We start from the raw sequence: 19,952 nt of genomic DNA, 5'->3' as shown, positions 1-19,952 counted from the left end.
GAGAAATTACTCACTGTAATTTTCTTTCTATGGATTCTTCTCCCGCAGATTCCTCACCACCCCTCCGATCCATCCCCGTTCAGGAAGTGTTAGCAGTTGATGATGCCCGTTTTCGGAGAGGGGATACGTGGTGATGGTCCTAGACTGATGATTGTTTTCTGTCTGGCAAGCCGCTTGCCTTTCGAATTCATTATTAAAAATAAAATAATGTATACTAGTTGGAAGGTTTTCTACTGGTCTTTGTATCCTTAGGGGATCCATGTTTTTCCTACCTTTCCATTGGCTTCTTAGCCTTCTTTTCTTGCTATTTTTCGCTGCAGCAGTCGAGCACGAGTCTGGACTGAGGTATGGGGTGCAGTGACACAGTATATATGATGCCCGGTGTCACGTCCGGGGCTGACGATCGAGCACCGAGCAAGAAGAAGTGATGATCAACGCCTGAGTTGAGGTCCACTATACCCCCTGTCAAAGCTGTTTACAAGCAGGTGAGGACATCGATCAGATGAGGAATCTGTGGGAGAATAATCCATAGGGAAAACATTACAGTGAGCAATTTCTCCTTCTCAACCACCCTCGCTCAGGGCACACTTGCCGCACACACCCAGTTGGCTAGTGAACTTCACGCTTAACCCCCCAAACCGCACATCACTCTAATACCAACTCACAAACGCAATAGACTCTTAACACCCGAGAACACACAAACTGGTGCCGGCCATCTGGAAACAACAAGCATCCAGTGTACAAAACAAAGCACACTCAGAAAGCACACAGGCCAGTTACTCCTGGTTCCACACACCAACAACTAAGCATAACACCTGTCTTTTCCCCTCTCTTCCACCCTAACCAACCCACCTCACTTTACCTTACAGAGCCACGAGAGTGCTTGGAGACCATTAACAATACTTAGAAATAGAGATATATGCAAATTGTTATTTCTACTCTGGGCAAGCACAGTCACCTGGAACGTGATTGTAGACCCCTGCTGAATGGACCTCCGTTCATAGTTTTTTTTCCATATTCTCTCATTAGAATGGTTTACAAGGTTTTGGTACATCTTTATTATATGGGCTCTGATGTCTGGAAGGACCAGTGTATTTTATGACCTTGACATTATTTTTGGATGTTTTAAATGTTGCTTTCAGCAGGGGGGTGGGGGGGTGTGTGTGGGTGGGTGTGTGTGTGTGTGTGGGTGTGTGTGGGTGTGTGTGGGTGTGTGTGTGTGTGTGTGTGTGTGTGTGTGTGTAAAAGCTGACTGCTCGTATGTAAACTTCAACATGTTTTGTGTTGGTACAGATGTGTTTGTCACTTTAAAACAATATGGTATTTTTATTGTGGGGGTGAGTTGATATAGAATGTTTTGTTGGCTAATGGATTTACATATAATGTGCATTCACAGGTTGGGAAGGTGAGCAAGAATAAGGTTTGTAGAGACTCCAACCTTGCCTTGTGGCTGCTAGCTTTATTATGCGTGTGCCTGAAAAGTCTGCCAGCTGTGTCCATCGTCTTGTGCACTTTAGCTTTTCCACACACAGTCCAGATGCTGCGGTGCTCAGAGGATTGGCGTGTGTGCCGCCTTTAGCTGGACGAGGGGCTTGCATTATAAAAAAGTCTGCACTTAAAAGCAGGCATGTGCACCCTTGCTTTCCACATGAAATATCATTACCTATGGGCCTTCACGTGAGCCTTGCATTACGCAGCAAAGCCATTCACACGCTTGAAGTGCAAGAATGCTTTTTTAGGCTACAAAACGTGTGTAGATGCTTTTCATTCAGAAGGGTGAGAGGATCAGTCCTTGGCAACTTTCTTTTCAATTAATATAACTGGATTGCACGTAGAGAAAATATACCTGTTAACCGATGACACAAATGTCTGCTAAGGGGTTGATAGCCCAGTGGAAGTATAAAAACGAGGCTCAATTGACAAAATTTTTGGGATGAGGTAAGCTAAAATGTAATGAAGTCAGGGCTGAAGTAGTGAATTTTTTGCAAAAAAGACTGGGAAACTACAAGATGGGGTGAGAGTGGGGTCTAGTGGTGTGGAATCATTGAAAAAAGGGCCAGACTAGTGTTTAGAGGCACTAGCAATTGGTGTTGTATCCTTAAATGCCTAGGGAGAAATGTGCTCTGTAGAAGCAAACGAGTTGCTACCAATGTAAAGTCATCACCCCCTTGGAGTCTATTGTTGACTTGAAGAGCAAGCCCAGGGTGGTTAGAAACTGTCTGAATTGCCTGCGACATCTTATTTCTATAACACCAGGGTCCACTTGTTAATTCCATTTGATTTATTTTTCTACTACATCTACCTTTGCATTTCTTCAGGATCAGAGGCATACATTGATGCCAAGTGACATTTGACTCTCAGGCATTACCTGTTATGGGTCGTGGTTGCCATTGCCTTTCGGCTGTTTTTCTCTGTAAATACTATCTGACGTTTGGCCATGCGGGGTCAGTTAAAAAGCAAGGCAACTGATGGTTGTAAGTTAAACAGCTCCAAAGTTTAATGTGGCTGCACTTACTCGTTTACGCTTTCTCTGACAGGCAGAGGCTAGATCCGACTCAAGGGAACAGTTCGAGGTTTGAATTCAGACTTTGTTGGAGTTCCCATCACCTGCTTACAACCCTGTCTTTCGGTGCCAATGATTTTCAATGTTGTGCATTTTCTATATTCACTTGATCTATGACATCCTTGTTAATCCTCTGGGAGAGGGAAATCTAGCATTCCTTCTGCACCTCTGAGGGAATTGGTATGGCTGCGTCATGTGTTTATTCTCTACAGAAGTTCTGATCTTATAAGACTTTCTGCACTTCAGGTATAACCTATTTTCAGCCTTCTGTAGCATTTCTGTCCCCTCATCGGATGTGTAATAATCCTATTTGAACTCCTGTATTTAATTCTTATGCATGAGCAAGGCTAGCACTTATTGTTGCAAAACAGGTGGCACTACTTAAGTAGGCACATGGTAGGATCCCTTTATCTTCCTCCCCGCCTTCCTCTCCTCAGTGGTCCTTGCTTGCGGGTGTGTTAGGGTTTTGTCTTCTGCAAGGCAATTTGGCAAACTGGAATTATTAATGACGAACGTTGAGTTTATTCATTTATTTGCGTTTTTATTATAGCGCAACATTATTCTTGGAATGTCTTCATTTTCGCCTGGTGTTAACCAGAGGCGTTGCTAGAGGGGGGGGGCTAAGGGGGCTATAGCCCCATGTCTTTTGTTTGTAGCCCTGGATAGAATCTCAGGAGCTACAACCAAAAGGCTAGCTAGCCCCCAGTCTTGACAGTTCTGACATTAGCATAGCCCTGGGTGTTTTCCAGACCTAGCAACACCCCTGGTGTAAACACGTCCAGTCACTATGACATGTGACTAGGAAGATGTGCACTGATGTACCTCTTGCATCTTGCCTGAATGCACACATTTTGCTCCAACACCTTTGCCCTTACCAGTAAGACGAGCTGCATTTAGAGTATGATGGGCAGGAGTGTTAGTTGCTCATACCCAAACAGAATAGCTATTGGACAGACGGCAGCATTGGAAGTTGCCCCTCGCAAATAGAATTAAAGCATTGCCAGGTCATGCTTTACTCACAAACTCAAAACCGATAAGCACTGGTAGTTAGTTAATCTCATACACGCATAACCACTACAGCAGTTGTAGTGAAAACTTCATTTATATTTCCATTGCCTCTGTTCTACCTGATATGCAAACTTACTTTGCTACCCGAATGTGTACAGCAAACCTTTTGGCTAATCTGAAGAGAACGACTAAAGCAGTGACAGTGCAAGCTTCCTTCGTCAGAACATAACATGTACCACAGTGACAGTGCAATGCCAGAAATTGGGAGGGACATCCATTGTGTGTTGGAATTCTATGCTTATTCTTTACATAGTCTCAGGTGACACTGCTGAAAATGTTGTCATGCAAGTAAAACAAAGGCCTGCTCTACTAGTAATTGTGCAAAACACCATTTCCTAGTGTCATCCATTTAATGACTTCTGGTTACCATCAAGGTCGATCCAATTTAAAACATGAAAAGTTCTCACCCTGTGCCAATTTCTGTGCCATCCAGTCACTAAGAAAATCTACTAATGAAAGGTATTGCATCTTTACATGTGTGAAATGACTGCACAGAATAATCAGCCCACCGTTCGAATCCTTTGTAAGTCGTAGCATAAAGGTAATGTGCATTGATAATGTTCAGGGAGGCTGAAGGATTCACCAGAAAGCAAATGCTTTTTATGGTGGTTCTTGCTTTTCCATCTTAACCTTGTGTATCTGCATTTGTGATTTTTATTCCCTGCAGCCGAGCTTCTGTCCTACCCTTTTGTTTGTAAACCAATGCAACCCCATCCATGTCGTATGAAACTGAAGTAACGCTAAAACAAATCGTCTAACTTGAAACATTTTGTTAAATAATCTAGATGTTTGAGCCGCCTTATTCAATGTGAAATGAGAATGGAAAGTTTAAGGGTAAGAATTGAGGCATGTGATTGGCCGAAATGTACTCTTAATGTACAATCGCTTGTGGACTGATAACAATTACTAACCCTCCATTACCCTGACCAATATGGCTGCTTCCCACGAATCATGCATGTAATCTGGCTGCCACTTTACTATGGTCTTTTCACTAAATGTTGTGTGGGTTGAGCGGCACAATCCAAGTTATGGTGTTGGTCTAGTTTTGATGCATCTCTTAACGTCTGTTTAGTTCACTGTGGATAAAGCAAGTTCTTCTTCGGAGTGGGCTCCAGAAGGCCTCTTTCACTGCTCTGAATCTTCAGTTTGTTGTGTTCACGTTGTGTCATTGGCGTAACTTGTACACGTTCAACATGTGTATTCTGGGGTCACTTTCCTCTCATAGTTTACCTTTTCTACAGTTGCCTGAATCTAGGCAGCAACCATTTTGCTCTTTTCTTCTTCCTCTTCTCCGATCTACAAACCAAAAGTGCAAAGATCATGGTACCACACACATCAGATGCTTAGTACTTGGAATTCATTCAGGAACAACCCTCTTCATAGCACTTTTTTCAAATTATTGATTAGGGTTTTAGTACCAACTAGGAAGACGCACACTTTAAAAGTTCATGTGATTTTTAACCTGAAACGAGTCATTAGTTTGGACAGCTGCTGCTTTTGTCCAATTAATTGACATTACCAAATTGACTTTCTAAAACACTAAATTTGTTAGGGCAATTTTACAAAACATGTTCATGTATTATCAAATGCTGTCCTTCATTATGAGGGTACGGTTTGGGATTTGATGTATTAGTGCGATTCTGTAGATGAGCAGAAGGGGAATTAATATGTAATATTGATTCTCTGAAGGCTAAGCCAACTTTCTGCCTCTCTGGGAAAAATAAATGTAGTCGTTGTTCTGACATAAGTGGAGTATGGCAATTAGTACTGGATCTTTCTACAGTTACAACTCAAGGACCTATCCATTCTTATTAGGTCACAAACCTCCAGCCAAAAGGAAGTGTCAAAAGAGACGATTACAGTCCCTTTTGTTGTGCCCTTTCCACACTGGCAAGAAAGCTACTTTACATATAATAGTGAGGCTGATTTATGAGTGTCCTTTCCTGTGCAACAATGGAGACTTGGTCCCATCCACCATTCCTGTAACTGCCGTGTGTGACTAAAATAATGATCCCTTGAGATCTAACTCTCAGAAACCACTTTGTCGAAGTCTGCTTCCATTACTGAAAATAGGCTATTGCGTCCTTGTTACCTGGCGCAGGGACGACCACACCCAAAGTAGTATTGCACATACCACTAATGGACTGTGCTCTCTATGGTTTGCACTCTCAACTTGAATTGTTCAGTGGCAAGCTCAAACTCTCGATTGTTGATCACAAATTGCAAACCAACTAAGGGCCATTTTGAAGGGGATTAGCTGATCACCCAGTTATGGGTAGACCTGGGCAACGTGGCTGCAAAGTTCACCTGCCACTGTGTGCAAGACTTTGATAAACAAAGAGGAAACTACTACTGCCCGGTTTAGATCGAAGTGTAGGTCCATTTAGTGGCAGTGCATGATCTAGCTGCAATTCTCAGGACCACAAGGGCCTCACTTGAATTGGAATGTGGAAATGTGTCTTGTAAATCGACTGAGGGAGGCATATCGTGGTTTATTTGTGCCATAGTTAGGGAAAGGGGTAACATCTTGACCCTGCAAAGAAAAAGGAATGGGTTGAAATCCACGAGGTTTGGAATAGTACACTTTCTGTTTTTTTCCGTTTTGAAACAATAGATCAAAACAAAGCCTTGATCGTGGAGTTTCTATAGTTGCAATTTTAATGACCCATGCAGAAAACGTGGACATCGCTCAGCAGTTTCAGTGATTGTGTTTGAAATTCACTCTGATTGAAGTAGGGTAATTTAAAGTCCACAACCTTTTTGGCAGTGCCCAGAAATAATGAACATGCTGGACATTAAATCCCAAATTGTATTTTCTATACAGAGTAGCAGGAATGGGATAACCTAGTCTGTCAGACCTTGAAAGTCAGCTCAAATGAACAAGATGGGTGTGGTACAGTAGCACTAGTGTGAAGGAGTAATCTGTTAAAATCCTAGTTTGTTTTGCCCATCGACCTTGCCAGCTGACAACGGAATTTTTTTTACCATCAAACAGCAGTTTAGGCAGTTTAATTTCTCTTGTACATCTTAGATTAAAGTGGACGTTTGGGGGCCAGTGCACATCCCTGATGCCATGGCCTTAACAATGAATTCATTAACAGTTGTCACAGATTACCCAGAAGACCTTCAGATTCAAGGACAGTTCAGGGGTTTTATGAAAGTTTTCTTTGTGGACCTTGGGGCCATCCCACTTTCGCCTCCCTTGAGATACCTACCAGTTAGTAGATCTGGTTTACACTAGTGATGATTCCCTAAATACAGGCTCAGTGATCTTTCTAACTTTCCCTAGTGCTCTAATTGGGATTTTAATTGTGCCTTACACTTACTCTGCTACATTTGGTTTGGTTCACTCACACACAGTCTTACTTTCTTCTACTCTTGCCATCTACTCCTTTTTTTAACCCTCCCTCCACTGTCCCTCTGATGTTTCACTCCTCCTTCCTTTTGCCTCCACCCTTCCTCCCACTGCTACTCTTCCTCCCACTCCTACTGCTGCTCTCCCCCTCCAGCTACTGTACTAATACTGCATCTACTCTCCTAATACTCCAGCTACTCTCTATAAAATCACTCTACTTTAACTCACCCATCCTATTCCTAAACACTCCTTATATCATACTATATAATAAAAGGCCAGATGGATGTTTGCCCGAAGTCGCAATGCACCCGCTTCGCCTGAGGGAGCTGTTGCCTTACGCATACAATAATAAGACTTCAAGTTCATTTTGCATGTGTATGTCAACAAAAATGTGAAATTTCAACAACAAAAACTTGTATTTCATTGTGTATTTCAACAATGATAACATACAGTTAGCTGCAAAAAAGCCCAAGACAGGGATACCACTTTAACAGCATAATTCAGGTTGCATGAAGAGAATCATGCTGCAGGTGAATTGTATTACTCTGACATCCCTTAACATTATGTATTTGAGTCCAAAACCTGTAAGTGGAATCCAAGACAGAGGAGCAGATGCAATTGGCTGTATGTATTATGTTGAACTTTCAATGGATTCTGAGAGCATTTGTTTGAGGTTACCTACTCCTCCACGTAAAAGGTGCAAGACCCTTAACAAATCTTTTTTTTTCTATTAACATAAACTATGTGGTATATTTACACTCTGAAAATGTCTTCCTTTTACGCACATTAGCATGTGAACACTGGAATTCTATATAAATTAACATCACTCGCACACTCATTCACGCTGCAGTACCCTGGCTGAACTAAACCAATGCCTCACCTTTTAATACATTAGCCTCTGCGCTCCACTGTTTCCTCCTTCCTCTGCTGGTCTCTCGGTCCACCACTTTCACCTCCTATGAACAAACCCAAACAGCTCATAGCTTCCTGCTTCTTGTCCCCTCTGATAGATCCGTCCTTTTCTTGCCATTGGTCTCCTTGCCCTGGCCAATGCTGCTGCGCTTTCCCCACACAGATGTGCTAAAATTGAAGGACCGCATAAATAACAGATTAAGCCTTGCCCCTTTTCTCTGCACTAATTGCTGCAGAATAGCCATAGTGGATCTGCCAGTCCAAAGTTCGAGTCTGTATTCAGAGGTTCGCTCCTCGGTATGTCCATCCCCTATTAGGGCTTGTGGTCCTCAAGGTACTACCTTGTGGTCTACGGGGCTACCTGCTGTGGCAGACTGCTACTCAGGAGTGGGGCGTGGTACATATCTTTAACGCTGGAGTGTAGCGGGTGGCTCCTACCATGCACTAGATCTGCCGGGCAGCGTCTCCAGTCGAAGTCTCTCAACCAGTTACATTACTTTCTGGAGAGTTGTTATTTTAGCTAATGTGGTCCATGTCTTTTTAATGGGGGCCTGGTTATGATATGATATGATCGTTTATTTATATAGCGCCTATACACAATGTGCTTCAAAGCGCTTCAAGGCAAGGGAGGGAACAAGGGAAAATGCAACCACATACTTACAGGTCATGAACAGTAAGGATGTGAAATTAACTATCGTACTCGGCCTGACGACATTTCAGATAGTGCAAGAGCTAAGACATAGATAAGGAAGGGAGGGGGAGAGTGGGAAGGAAATGGAAACAGACAAGCGACCACCGTACTAGGCCTGATGACATTTCTGGTAGATGCGGAGAAAAACAAAAGGTGAGGGAGAGAGGTGCAGAAAGGGAGGGGAGGAACGAAACAAGCGACAATCATACTAGTACTGATGACATTTCAGATAGTGCTGGAGGGGTGGTTGATGGTACTGCTGACATATACGCACGCACAAAGAGGAGGGGCAAGGGTTGGATCCTTCCCCAGCTGCTACCTCCTGTCTCAGTGTTCGGGCTGGCTTTGGATATCTCCAACCCTCATGTATAAAGGGGTTCCCACACCCTATTGAAAAGGGCAGATTACTGTCCTTGTCACACCGTCCCTGTTTTGTCTCCTTACACTCTACATTCGTATACATGATGTGAAAGGAATTCTGCATATGTATCCATAATATCACTCCTATAGCAGATTGTTCCTATATACATTGTGTCAATCTCCTACAAGGGTGTGGAGGCATGAGCAGGTTTAGGTGCTTTGAGGTGCCTTGTGTTCTGAGAAGAACTCCTAGAACAACAGGGTGTTCAGGACTTTACAGAGCATTAGTAATGTTTGCATTGTATAGCAGTCCAACATATTGGTGTATAAGTAGTGGTGTTTTTTTCTGTTCTTTTTTCCAGCATTTGTTTTTTTCCATTCACAGGATGTTATTGCTTCTGGAATGGCACTGGCCCCTGCAGTGGCTAGCTTTTCAGCTAGATACGACAGCACTTGATATAACATTGAACATGGTGCCAGCTGTTCTAACCATTTTCTGGAATGGGATTGGTCAGTGGAGCTATGGAGCTTTTTTTTTCTTTTTATTTTTTATTTATGATTTAACAAAACCTTTACAAAATATTACATATTTACAATATTTGATAAGTATGAAACACTTAAAAGAAAACCATGAAACAGTATTTACACATAATACATCTGCAGAAGTATAAAAAGTAAACAGATTACATATAGAACACATGGGCAGTCAATTTTACAATGAATTCAATTCCCAAGATGATAACAAAACAATGCAGAGGAGTACAAAAAGCTGCACTTTTATTAAAAGCCCATGTGTACTTTAAAAAACCCTCAAAAAGCTGTGATGGCACAAGACGTCATTTTTAAAGTTTTTATACTTCTGTCTCATGCCTTGTCAGTTCAACTTCAATTGTTTTTAATAACCATACCATTGCAAATATCAAAGGCTTATGATTACCCAACATCATCCTATTCCATAAGATTTCAACAGAGTCCTCGAAGTCGATAATGACAAATCTCATTAATAGGATTTTTCTGGCAGCCTTAAAATGCGGGCAATCAAGCACTAAGTGCTTTAATGTTTCCTTGGATTATTCACACCCCGGGAAACGACAATTAACCACTTGCTCGTTGCCCCTTGCAATGTCCCAGTGCCTAATCCTTTCTCTGGTATAGAATTGATTCAGTTTAAAACGTATGTAATACATACAAATAAAATTACAAGGAAGCATAACTACATAAGTACAACGCAAGTCCTTTTTCCCGAGTGTACTTCACGTATTCAGTATACGTAGTGTAACTGTTAACTCCATCTAGTGTGCAAATCCTGTCCCTTTCAAATAGCATTTTTTTTTTTTTTAAACATATGCAGGTCTGGAACATAATTGAGTGGATGTAACCTCCAAATCGTCAGGAATACCCCCCATCCTCCTATTATATTGCTTAATAGAACCTACACTATTACCCGAAAGCATTTTGTGATGGTCCTGGTATAGAGAATTCCTGGGAGGATCAAGCATTTTGGCATAATTCGATAAGGCACGCCATTCCCCTCTACACGACAATGAAACTAGACCAAGCTCATGTCTAATTACACAATTAGGATTGGCTAGGGAAAGGTGCAATACTGATTTTGCTAAACGCCCCTGCAAAGTATCAAGCTGTTTATTAATCTTATACAAGCACATGTCAAGGGCATATAAGATCACAGGTTCTAACTTAAGATTGAAAAATTCCAGCAACGCAACCAATGAATATTTGCAATACTTGGAGAAAATAACCTTCATTTGACACACTAGAGGTCTTGCTTTCGAATTGAGTCTATCATTCCATAGTTTGATGGGTGACGCGTTGCTCACAAAATAACCGAGATTAATAGTCTCAACAGATGGTGCAATCGAGACTCCATTAAGAATCCGACGGTACTGCTTCAATTTTTTTACCTGCATTGAAGACCATCATCGTGGTCTTGGACTTGTTGGGTCTAAGGTTATGTGAGTACGCATAATTCTCAAATAGGTGTAGCGTCATTTGTAGCCCCGACAGTGTGAGGTCAAAAAGAATGTCGTCCGCGAATGCTAACCAGTACAACCTCAAGGTACCAAGTTTAGCAGCAAACATTCTTGAGTCTTTCCAGTGGTCGTCTCAATAGCATAAATAAAGGTTAAATAAAGCTGCCGCTAAGTTGCAGCCCTGCTTCAATCCAAGATGCGTTCTCACAGGTTTTGTCATTGCACCTTCTAAAGTTATTCTTACTGTTACGCTCACCTGGCTCCCACAGGGGCGTCGGTCGGACCCGGACAGCTGCGGACTCCACCCACGTGATGCGTAGTGCAGCGATGACTGACTGGATCAGCCCTCCTAATCGTGTCTGCTTAACCCGTAGAAATATTCTCCTGCAAGTGGAGAGATGGATTCTATCTAGAATCCTTCTGTAGATGGAAAAGGGGATTAACTGTCTGCTGGATAATGTGTCGGATTCCCCCACTTCCCCCTCTCACACTCCTCGAACCCCCTCCGCAATTCCCCGTAGAGTCTCACCTTAGAGTCTGAAAGGACGAGCCCTCCATCCTGCTTCCGATGCAGGGGTGCGTTGATTTCCAGTTACTTCACTGGATCGGTGAGTATTCAACTCCGCTTGACTTTTCCGATATGAGGCCGTAAGTATTCAGTTGCAAAAGTTCAAGCCTTAATTGTCCGTTGTCCTTTTCTCTATTTCAGATGCAGGATGAAGAATCCGCGTTGAGGAATGGATTAGCCGAAGGTAAACTCTGTTGAGTCTTTTTGATGGATGGTTCCCTTAGTGATCTTGCTTTCACCCACTAATGCGTGTGTCTTTTTCGCCTTAGGGGCCGGGGTACAGAAGTGCCAAAGAAGCGGCGCCGACCCGAGGTGAGGAAAGATTGTCCCAACAATAATCAGGTAAGTCTTAAGGTGGAAGAAGCAGGCCTTCCTCAATCTGTTCCTTCGCTCACCTTTGTTTTGTGGTGCCAATGGTCGCTGAAGAGCCCGAGGAAGGTGAGTGGAACGCGGCGCTGCAGCGAGCGATGCGATGCGCTTCTAAAAATAATGTCTTTTCTCAGGATCGTCGGAGTGATGGTTCCGGACTCCGGATGGAGGTAGGTAAAGTTCAATTATTCACCTCTCTCCTTTCCTTCCTTTTCAGGTTTTCCAGGTTGCGGGCGTGGCTGGAGCCAGGATGCAGGAGCAGACACGGTGAGCGTCCAGCTGCTAGATGCACAACAACGCGAAGCGTGAGCTGCTGTCTGGGCGTGATTTAAATAGCCCCCAAAGTAGTTCCAGGTAAGTATTCTTCCTCAGCCACGCCCGAGTGGTAAAATAGTCCCATAGGTAAAATAGTCCCTTTCAGACCTCAAGGAGGTCTGGATCCGGCAGCATGGTCTGCATCAGGTAAGTCCATCCAAGCACTCCCATAATGAGCCCGGCGCCTATGGTGCCAGGACAATGTCCAAAGAGCCCCTATAAGGGGTTGCTGGGTCCCTCCCTGGGGACATGTCTGCTTTCGGGGACGCTGGTCCTGAACTGGCTTCCCGGGAGTAGGCATCATGACAGCACTCTCCCCAAGGCCCCTCCCAAGATTGTTCCCTCCGGAGGTTTTGGTTTGTTTGGGAAGATCCGGTGAAATTTCTTAATTAATCGAGGTGCATGTACATGGTCACTGGGTTCCCACGACCTCTCCTGAGGCCCGTATCCCTTCCAATCGATTAGATAGAAAAGTTTTGACCTTAACATCTTTGAATCTAAAATCTTCTTCACCTCGAATTCAGGTTCTCAATCTATTTGAATGGGTTCTGGAGGCTTGATTAGTCTGGTTCCAGGTTGCACTGGTTTCAAAAGTGACACATGAAAAACAGGGTGAAATCGCATGTTAGCTGGTAAATCAAGTTTAACGGCCGCTGGATTGATTATGGCCGTAATGGAGTAAGGCCCCAAATATTTTGGATTAAAAGTTCGAGGTTCCTTGAGCGATAAGTGCCTGGTAGCCAGCCATACTTGGTACCCAATCTGGTACTGAGGTGCTTCACTCCGATGCAGGTCAGCATTCTTCTTGTATTTTCTCTTGGCTTGTTGTAAATGTGTAGTTGCTTCTTTGAAGGCTTTGGTAATTGTAGAATGCAGATGGTCTACTGTGGGCATCCCGAGGCCTTGAGGCGAGTCGAGGTCTGAGGTTCGAGGGTGATGCCCATATAAAGTATAAAAAGGACTTTGCCCAGTTCCAGAGTGTACCGAATTATTATATGCATATTCGGCTATCCAAAGAATGTCTTTCCAGTTACTTTCAGATTGCTGCAACATACACCGTAAATATTGCTCAAGGGTCTGATTCGTCCTCTCTGTTTGACCATCGGTCTGAGGGTGGTGACTAGTCGATAATCTTACATCGATTTGTGCCAATTGACAACATCTACGCCAAAAGTGGGAAATGAATTGGCTTCCCCGGTATGAGATTAGTACAGACGGGGAATCCATGTAAACGAACAATATTTTCAAGGAATTCTTTGGCTAGAACTGAAGCTGAGGGTAAACCTTTCAACGGAATGAAGTGGGCCATTTTGGAAAATAAATCCACACTAACAAGAATAGTGTTATATCCTGAACAAGGAGGTAAGTCCGTAATGAAATCCAATGACCGGGTGTGCCAAGGTGCTGGCGGAATGTCTAAAGGTTGAAGGAGACCGGCTGGTCTTTTCTTTTGGCCTTTATTTTGGGCGCAAACACCACAGGACATCACAAATGATTTAACATCTTTTCGCCAAGAAGGCCACCAGAATTGTCGTTTCACCTTTTCTTCCGTCTTGGCAATACCGGGGTGCCCCTCTATTAGTGTATCATGATAACGAGAAATAACGAGCTCTTGTAATTCCTTGTGTGGCAGAAATAAGCGCCCTTGGAAATAAGGTAAATCATTATTTATAGTAAAGTCAGATCCCTTTTGTACCCAATCCTGTAAGTCGGTAGGGTCCAGGAGTTGTTTAACTCTAGCTGGAATGTCTTCAAGCGTTTGTAAAGAAGTCATGCCCAAAATTCTCTGTTCGGGAATTATCGGTACAGGTTCTGAGTTAGTATCAGTTTCTCCCATTCCTATTCGGGATAGAGCGTCCGCTTTGCCATTCTTACAGCCAGGACGGTAGGTGATTACAAAATCGAATTCTGCAAAAAACAAAGCCCAACGGAGCTGTCGAGATGACTGAGCCTTGGCGGTCTTTAAATACTGTAAGTTCCGGTGGTCGGTGATCACTGTGATGGTATGTCTAGCGCCAAGTAGATAATGCCGCCAGGCTTTAAAGGCGGATTTAATGGCTAACAGTTCTTTGTCAGTGATTGCGTAGTTAACCTCGGGTGCCGAGAATTTTCTGGACCAAAATGCAACGGGGTGCAGTTGGTTAGTTTCGGGATCTCTTTGAGACAGGACAGCTCCCATGGCTAGGCTGGATGCGTCAGTTTCGATGACATAAGGGAGATCTGGGCGCGGGTGCTTCAATACAGGTGCGGAGGTAAATTTAGCTTTTAGTTCCTGAAAGGCCTGCTCAGCTTCTTCAGACCATTCGAAACGTTTATTTTTCCTTAAGAGCGCAGTGATGGGTTGAGCCACACGAGAAAATTCCGGGATAAACCTGCGATAAAAATTGGCAAAGCCAAGCATGCTTTGAACACCTTTCACGGAGCTAGGCGATGGCCATTTGAGGATAGCATCCACTTTTCGTGAGTCCATGCGGACTCCTTTAGGTGTCAGGATGAAACCAAGAAACTCGACTTCTGTGGCATGGAAAACACATTTTTCAAGTTTAGCAAATAGTTTGTGTTGGCGCAATTTCTTGAGAACTGCCCTGACATGTTTTCTATGATCAGATTCCAAAGAGGAGTACACAAGAATGTCATTGATATATACGACAACACAAACGTCGATGAGTTCCCGAAAGACATCGTTCATGAAGTATTGGAAGGCAGCCGGTGCATTGCACAATCCGAAAGGCATCACCTGGTACTCGAATAGCCCATATTTGGTGCGGAAGGCAGCTTTCCATTCATCGCCTTCCCTTATTCGCACCAGATGGTAGGCCTCCCGGAGATCTAACTTGGTGTATATGCAGGCATCCTTCACCTGGTCAAGGAGTTCAGGGATCAGAGGCAAAGGGTATCGGTTTTTAACAGTTATCTGGTTCAATGCACGGTAGTCAATACAAGTTCTGAGGTCGCCTTCTTTTTTAGGCACAAAGAATAAAGCCGAGGATGCAGGAGACTTAGACGGGCGAATAAAACCATTGGCTAGGTACTGATCTAGATATTGTCGTAAATGAAGATTCTCGGGTTCGGTAAGGGCATAGATCCTGCTGCAAGGGGGTTGTGCACCGGGCAATAGATCGATCTGGCAATCGTACGACCTGTGAGGCGGTAGAGTGTTGGCCTGTTCCTTTTGGAAGACGTCTTGAAATTCTTGGTATTCTGGCGGTATTTGCAAAATGATAGGGGTTACTATAGCTAGGCCAATATTTGGATTTCTTGGATAACAGGTTTGTGCACAATCTGGAAAGGTTATCCTCTTTGCTCGCCAGTCAATTCGAGGATTGTGTTTCCAACCAAGGGATTCCTAGAATTACTTGAAATTGCAGAGCCTTGATTACATCAAACACAATTGCCTCCCGATGTCCGTCTTGACCCAACAATGTCACTTCAGTAGTGGAGTGTGTTACCGGCCCAGAGGCGATTTCGGTTCCATCCACTGTGGTGATGACATCCTTACTGGTTTTAGGGCAAAGAGGGAGGTTGATCCTGGAAGCCAATTCACGATCCACATAGTTTCCTATAGCCCCACTATCGATGTATGCCTTAATGGCATGTAACCGCCCAGGCTGCTTCGGATTTACGAGGACCATTGGCATGCTGAAATGCGAGGTCAGAGAGTTCGTTTTTAAGCTCGGCAAGCGGACCCCTACGCTTGTCGGGCGTGGTCGTTTCCCGACTCAGATTCCATCAGGTTCTTATCAGCGACTCCTACCGCCTTCTTAGACGGTTTTATAGGGCAATCTCGTAAAAAGTGTCCAGAAGCCCCACAATAAAGGCATAATTGCATTTGCCGTCTTCGTTCACACTCTTTTTGAGTTAAAGGTCCTTTAACCCCTCCAATTTGCATAGGTTCAGTAACATCGGCACCCTTGGGGTTAACATGGGTTTTGACCAAAACCGGGGTCTCAAACTTGGACCGATCTGCCTTTCTGTTTTGAAGTCTGTGATCTAATTGTACCACCAAGTCTATATGTTCAGAGCAGTCTTGGGGTGGATTTACGACCTGGGCCAGGACATCCTTAAGTTCTCCACGTAGACCTCGATGGAATAAAGTGATTCTTTTATCCTCCGGCCATCCAGTCTCCACAATTAACCTATTGAAGGTCGCGATATAGGCTAAGAGGTCCAGGTTACCCTGTCGTAGGGATAGAAGCTCGTTGTCCAGGGCCTGTCCCTGAGAATGCCGCGCAAAAAGTCTTTCCATGCTTGTCTGGAAGGCTTGAAAGTTCCGAAGAATTGGGTCATCTTGAGTAACCAGTGGAACTGACCAATCCGCAGCACTGCCGCTGAGATATGATAGTACAAAAGCGACCTTGGTTTGGTCGTTAGGGAAGGCCCCAGGTCTGCAGAGGAAGTGCAATCGGCATTGATTCATGAATATGGCGAACCTTTTGGGGTCCCCGGCAAAACGTTCCGGTGGGGCCAGTGGCATATTTCCAGGTAGATTAATTTGCACAGGGTTATTTGAAACCACTGGGGCGGAATTACCCCCAGAACCTGTTCGTTCTTTAGATATAATTAACCTTTTCCTGAGGGCATTCGTCTCCTGGCGAGCGGAATGAACTTCAGCCCGTAATTCCCCCAATAGCTGGGCCAGCTGGTCTGTCTCGGAACTCTCCATAGCGCCCGGGTGGGAAATTGTAGGTAGGCTTCGCGTTCTCTAACGCTCACCTGATTCCCACGGAGGCGCCGACCTGTTCTGGACTGCTATGACCTCTTCTAAGGTGATGCGCAGGACTCGGAAGACGGACTGGACCGGACCCCAAACCTCGCCTGTCTGGCCCGTAGAAGAATCCTTCTGTAGATGGAAAAGGGGATTAACTGTCTGCTGGATAATGTGTCGGATTCCCCCCCTCCCGCCTCTCACACTCCTCGAACCCCCTCCGCGATCCCCCGTAGAGTCTCACCTTAGAGTCTGAAAGGACGAGCTCTCCATCCTGCTTCCGATGCAGGGGTGCGTTGATTTCCAGTTACTTCACTGGATCTCGGGTTTGGTGAGTATTCAACTCTGCTTTACTTTTCCGATATGAGGCCGTAAGTATTCAGTTGCAAAAGTTCAAGCCTTAATTGTTTGTTTTCCTTTTCTCTATTTCAGATGCAGGATGAAGAATCCGCGTTGAGGAATGGAAAGGTAAACTCTGGTGAGTCTTTTTGATGGATGGTTCCCTTAGTGATCTTGCTTTCACCCACTAATGCGTGTGTCTTTTTCCCCTTAGGGGCCGGGGTACGGAAGTGCCAAAGAAGCGGCGCCGACCCGAGGTGAGGAAAGATTGTTCCAACAATAATCAGGTAAGTCTTAAGGTGGAAGAATCAGGCCTTCCTCAATCTGTTCCTTCGCTCACCTTTGTTTTGTCCCTTTTTCTCCTCAGGCGCTGAAAGGGCGACGGATGGTGCCAATGGTCGCTGAAGAGCCCGAGGGCGCCTCGTGAAGGTGAGTGGAACGCGGCGCTGCAGCGTGCGATGCGCTTCTAAAAATAATGTCTTCTCGGGATCGTCGGAGTGATGGTTCCGGACTCCGGATGGAGGTAGGTAAAGTTCAATTATTCACCTTTCTCTCCTTTCCTTCCTTTTCAGGTGTTCCAGGTTGCAGGCGGGCGTGGCTGGAGCCAGGATGCAGGAGCAGACACGGTGAGCGCCAGCTGCTAGATGCAGAACAACGCGAAGCGTGAGCTGCTGTCTGGGCGTGGTTTAAATAGCCCCCAAAGTAGTTCCAGGTAAGTATTCTTCCTCAGCCACGCCCGAGTGGTAAAATAGTCCCATAGGTAAAATAGTCCCTTTCAGACCTCAAGGAGGTCTGGATCCGGCAGCATGGTCTGCATCAGGTAAGTCCATCCAAGCACTCCCATAATGTGCCTGGAGCCTATGGTGCCAGGACTGATGCCTTCTATGAGCCTGGCGCCAAAGGTGTTGCTGGGTCCCTCCCTGGGGACATGATGTCTGCTTTCTGTCATCTCTGCGGTGGAATGAGTTACAGGCCCAGAGGCAATTTCAGTTCCATCGACTGTGGTGATGACTTCCGAAGTGGTCTTTTTGCAGAGAGATAGATTCATCCTAGAAGCCAACTCGTGGCCCACATAGTTTCCTATGGCCCCGCTATCAATGTATGCCCTCACTGCGTGCATACATGATGGCTGCCTTGGATCTATAAGGACCATTGGTATGATGAAGTGCGAGGTCTGAGTATCCTTCTTCAAGCTCGGCAAGTGGACCTCTACGCTTGTCGGGTGTGGTCGTATCCCGAATCAGGCTCGGTTTGATTTTTATCAGCAACTCCGACTACTTTTTTAGATGTTTTTATAGGGCAATCCCATAGAAAATGTCCTGAGGCCCCACAGTGCAGACACAATTGCATCTGCCGTCTTCCTTCTCTTTCCTTTTGAGTTAAGGGTCCCTTGACCCCCACAATCTGCATTGGTTCTGATACATCTGTTCCTTTGAGGGTTACATTGGGTTTAACCAATACCCGATTCTCGAACTTAGCTCGATCAGCCTTTCTATTCTGAAGTCGGTCGTCTAACTGGACCACTAAGTCTATATATTCTGCACAATCCTGAGGTGGGTTCACAACTTGGGCCAAAACGTCTTTGAGTTCACCCCGAAGTCCACGATGAAATAATATAATTCCTTTTACCTCTGGTCATCCGGTTTCCACCACTAACCTATTAAAAGTGGCGATATAGGTTAGTAGATCCTGGTTACCTTGTCGTAATGATAAAACTTCGTTATCCAGGGCCTGTCCCTGTGAATGTCTGGCAAATAGTCTTTCCATGCTCAATTGAAAACCTTGAAAATCCCGAAGAAGAGGGTCATCCTGGTTAACTAATGGAATTGACCAATCCGCTGCGCTGCCACTAAGATATGATAGTACAAAGGCTACTTTGGTTTGGTCATTCGGAAAAGCTCCAGGTCTGCATAAAAAGTGCAAGCGGCATTGGTTCATAAACACGGCAAACCTTTTTGGGTCTCCAGCAAAACATTCGGGTGGAGCTAAAGGAATGCTCCCTGGTAGAACCACTTACACAGGATTGCTCGATGAAACAGGAGTTGGATTCCCCCAGAGTCCAGGTAATGGTGTTTGCCCAGCTTGGTTTTGCAGTAATTGTCTAGCAAGATCATCAGTGCGCTCCTTTGACACAATCAGTTCTCTCCTGATGGCATTAGTCTTGGCGAGCGGAGTGTACTTCTGTCCTAAGTTCCCCTAACAGAAGGGCTAGTTGGTCGGTTTCTGAGGTTTCCATAACGCCCGGGTGGGGATTTGTAGATAGGCTTCGCATTCTGTTACGCTCACCTGGCTCCCACAGGGGCGTCGGTCGGACCCGGACAACTGCGGTCTCCACCCACGTGATGCGTAGTGCAGCGATGACTGACTGGATCTGCCCTCCTAATCTTGTCTGTTTAACCCGTAGAAATATTCTCCTGCAAGTGGAGAGATGGATTTAGCAACTTGTGGTTTCAAGTGATGGCACCCCCACAGTCCTCCCCAACTAATCACCTCCGAAATGCCCTCACAGCAATCTCACCTTATTTCTCCAGCATGGGGTCTGGCATGGATTCACATGCTCATGAATATTCCCCGTCGTCAGGCTGGGAATCCTCGGTAAAGAAAAAACCAGTATCAGTTTCGTTTCTGATCTGTCTTTCGTAGTAGTAACCAATCACTGATCTCTGCGTCATACTGACCACAGCCACTGACTGCCCTCTACCTAAGCCCCGCCTCT

At 44.8% G+C, this 19,952-nt stretch overlaps 1 protein-coding gene across 5 annotated transcripts in view; it reads left to right on the top strand.

Annotated features, from left to right (window-relative positions):
- Window positions 1–19,952, top strand: part of ARHGAP17 (Rho GTPase activating protein 17) — a 1,009,368-nt gene that overhangs the window by 943,227 nt on the left and 46,189 nt on the right. For 2 of the 5 annotated variants that reach the window (XM_069647362.1, XM_069647361.1), the window contains one exon: window positions 4,417–4,465. The exons of the other annotated variants lie outside the window; for them this stretch is intronic. In XM_069647362.1, coding sequence (XP_069503463.1) covers window positions 4,417–4,424 — 8 coding nt within the window. In that variant the 3' untranslated portion in view covers window positions 4,425–4,465. The remainder of the gene's footprint in view (window positions 1–4,416; window positions 4,466–19,952) is intronic. 5 annotated transcript variants of the gene reach the window in all.

The sequence above is a fragment of the Ambystoma mexicanum genome, chromosome 2q, assembly GCF_040938575.1.
Source record: "Ambystoma mexicanum isolate Mex_15411 chromosome 2q, UKY_AmexF1_1, whole genome shotgun sequence".
Lineage (NCBI taxonomy): Eukaryota > Metazoa > Chordata > Amphibia > Caudata > Ambystomatidae > Ambystoma > Ambystoma mexicanum.
Note: the sequence above shows the minus strand (reverse complement) of the source record. Positions and strands in the feature narration are given on the sequence as shown.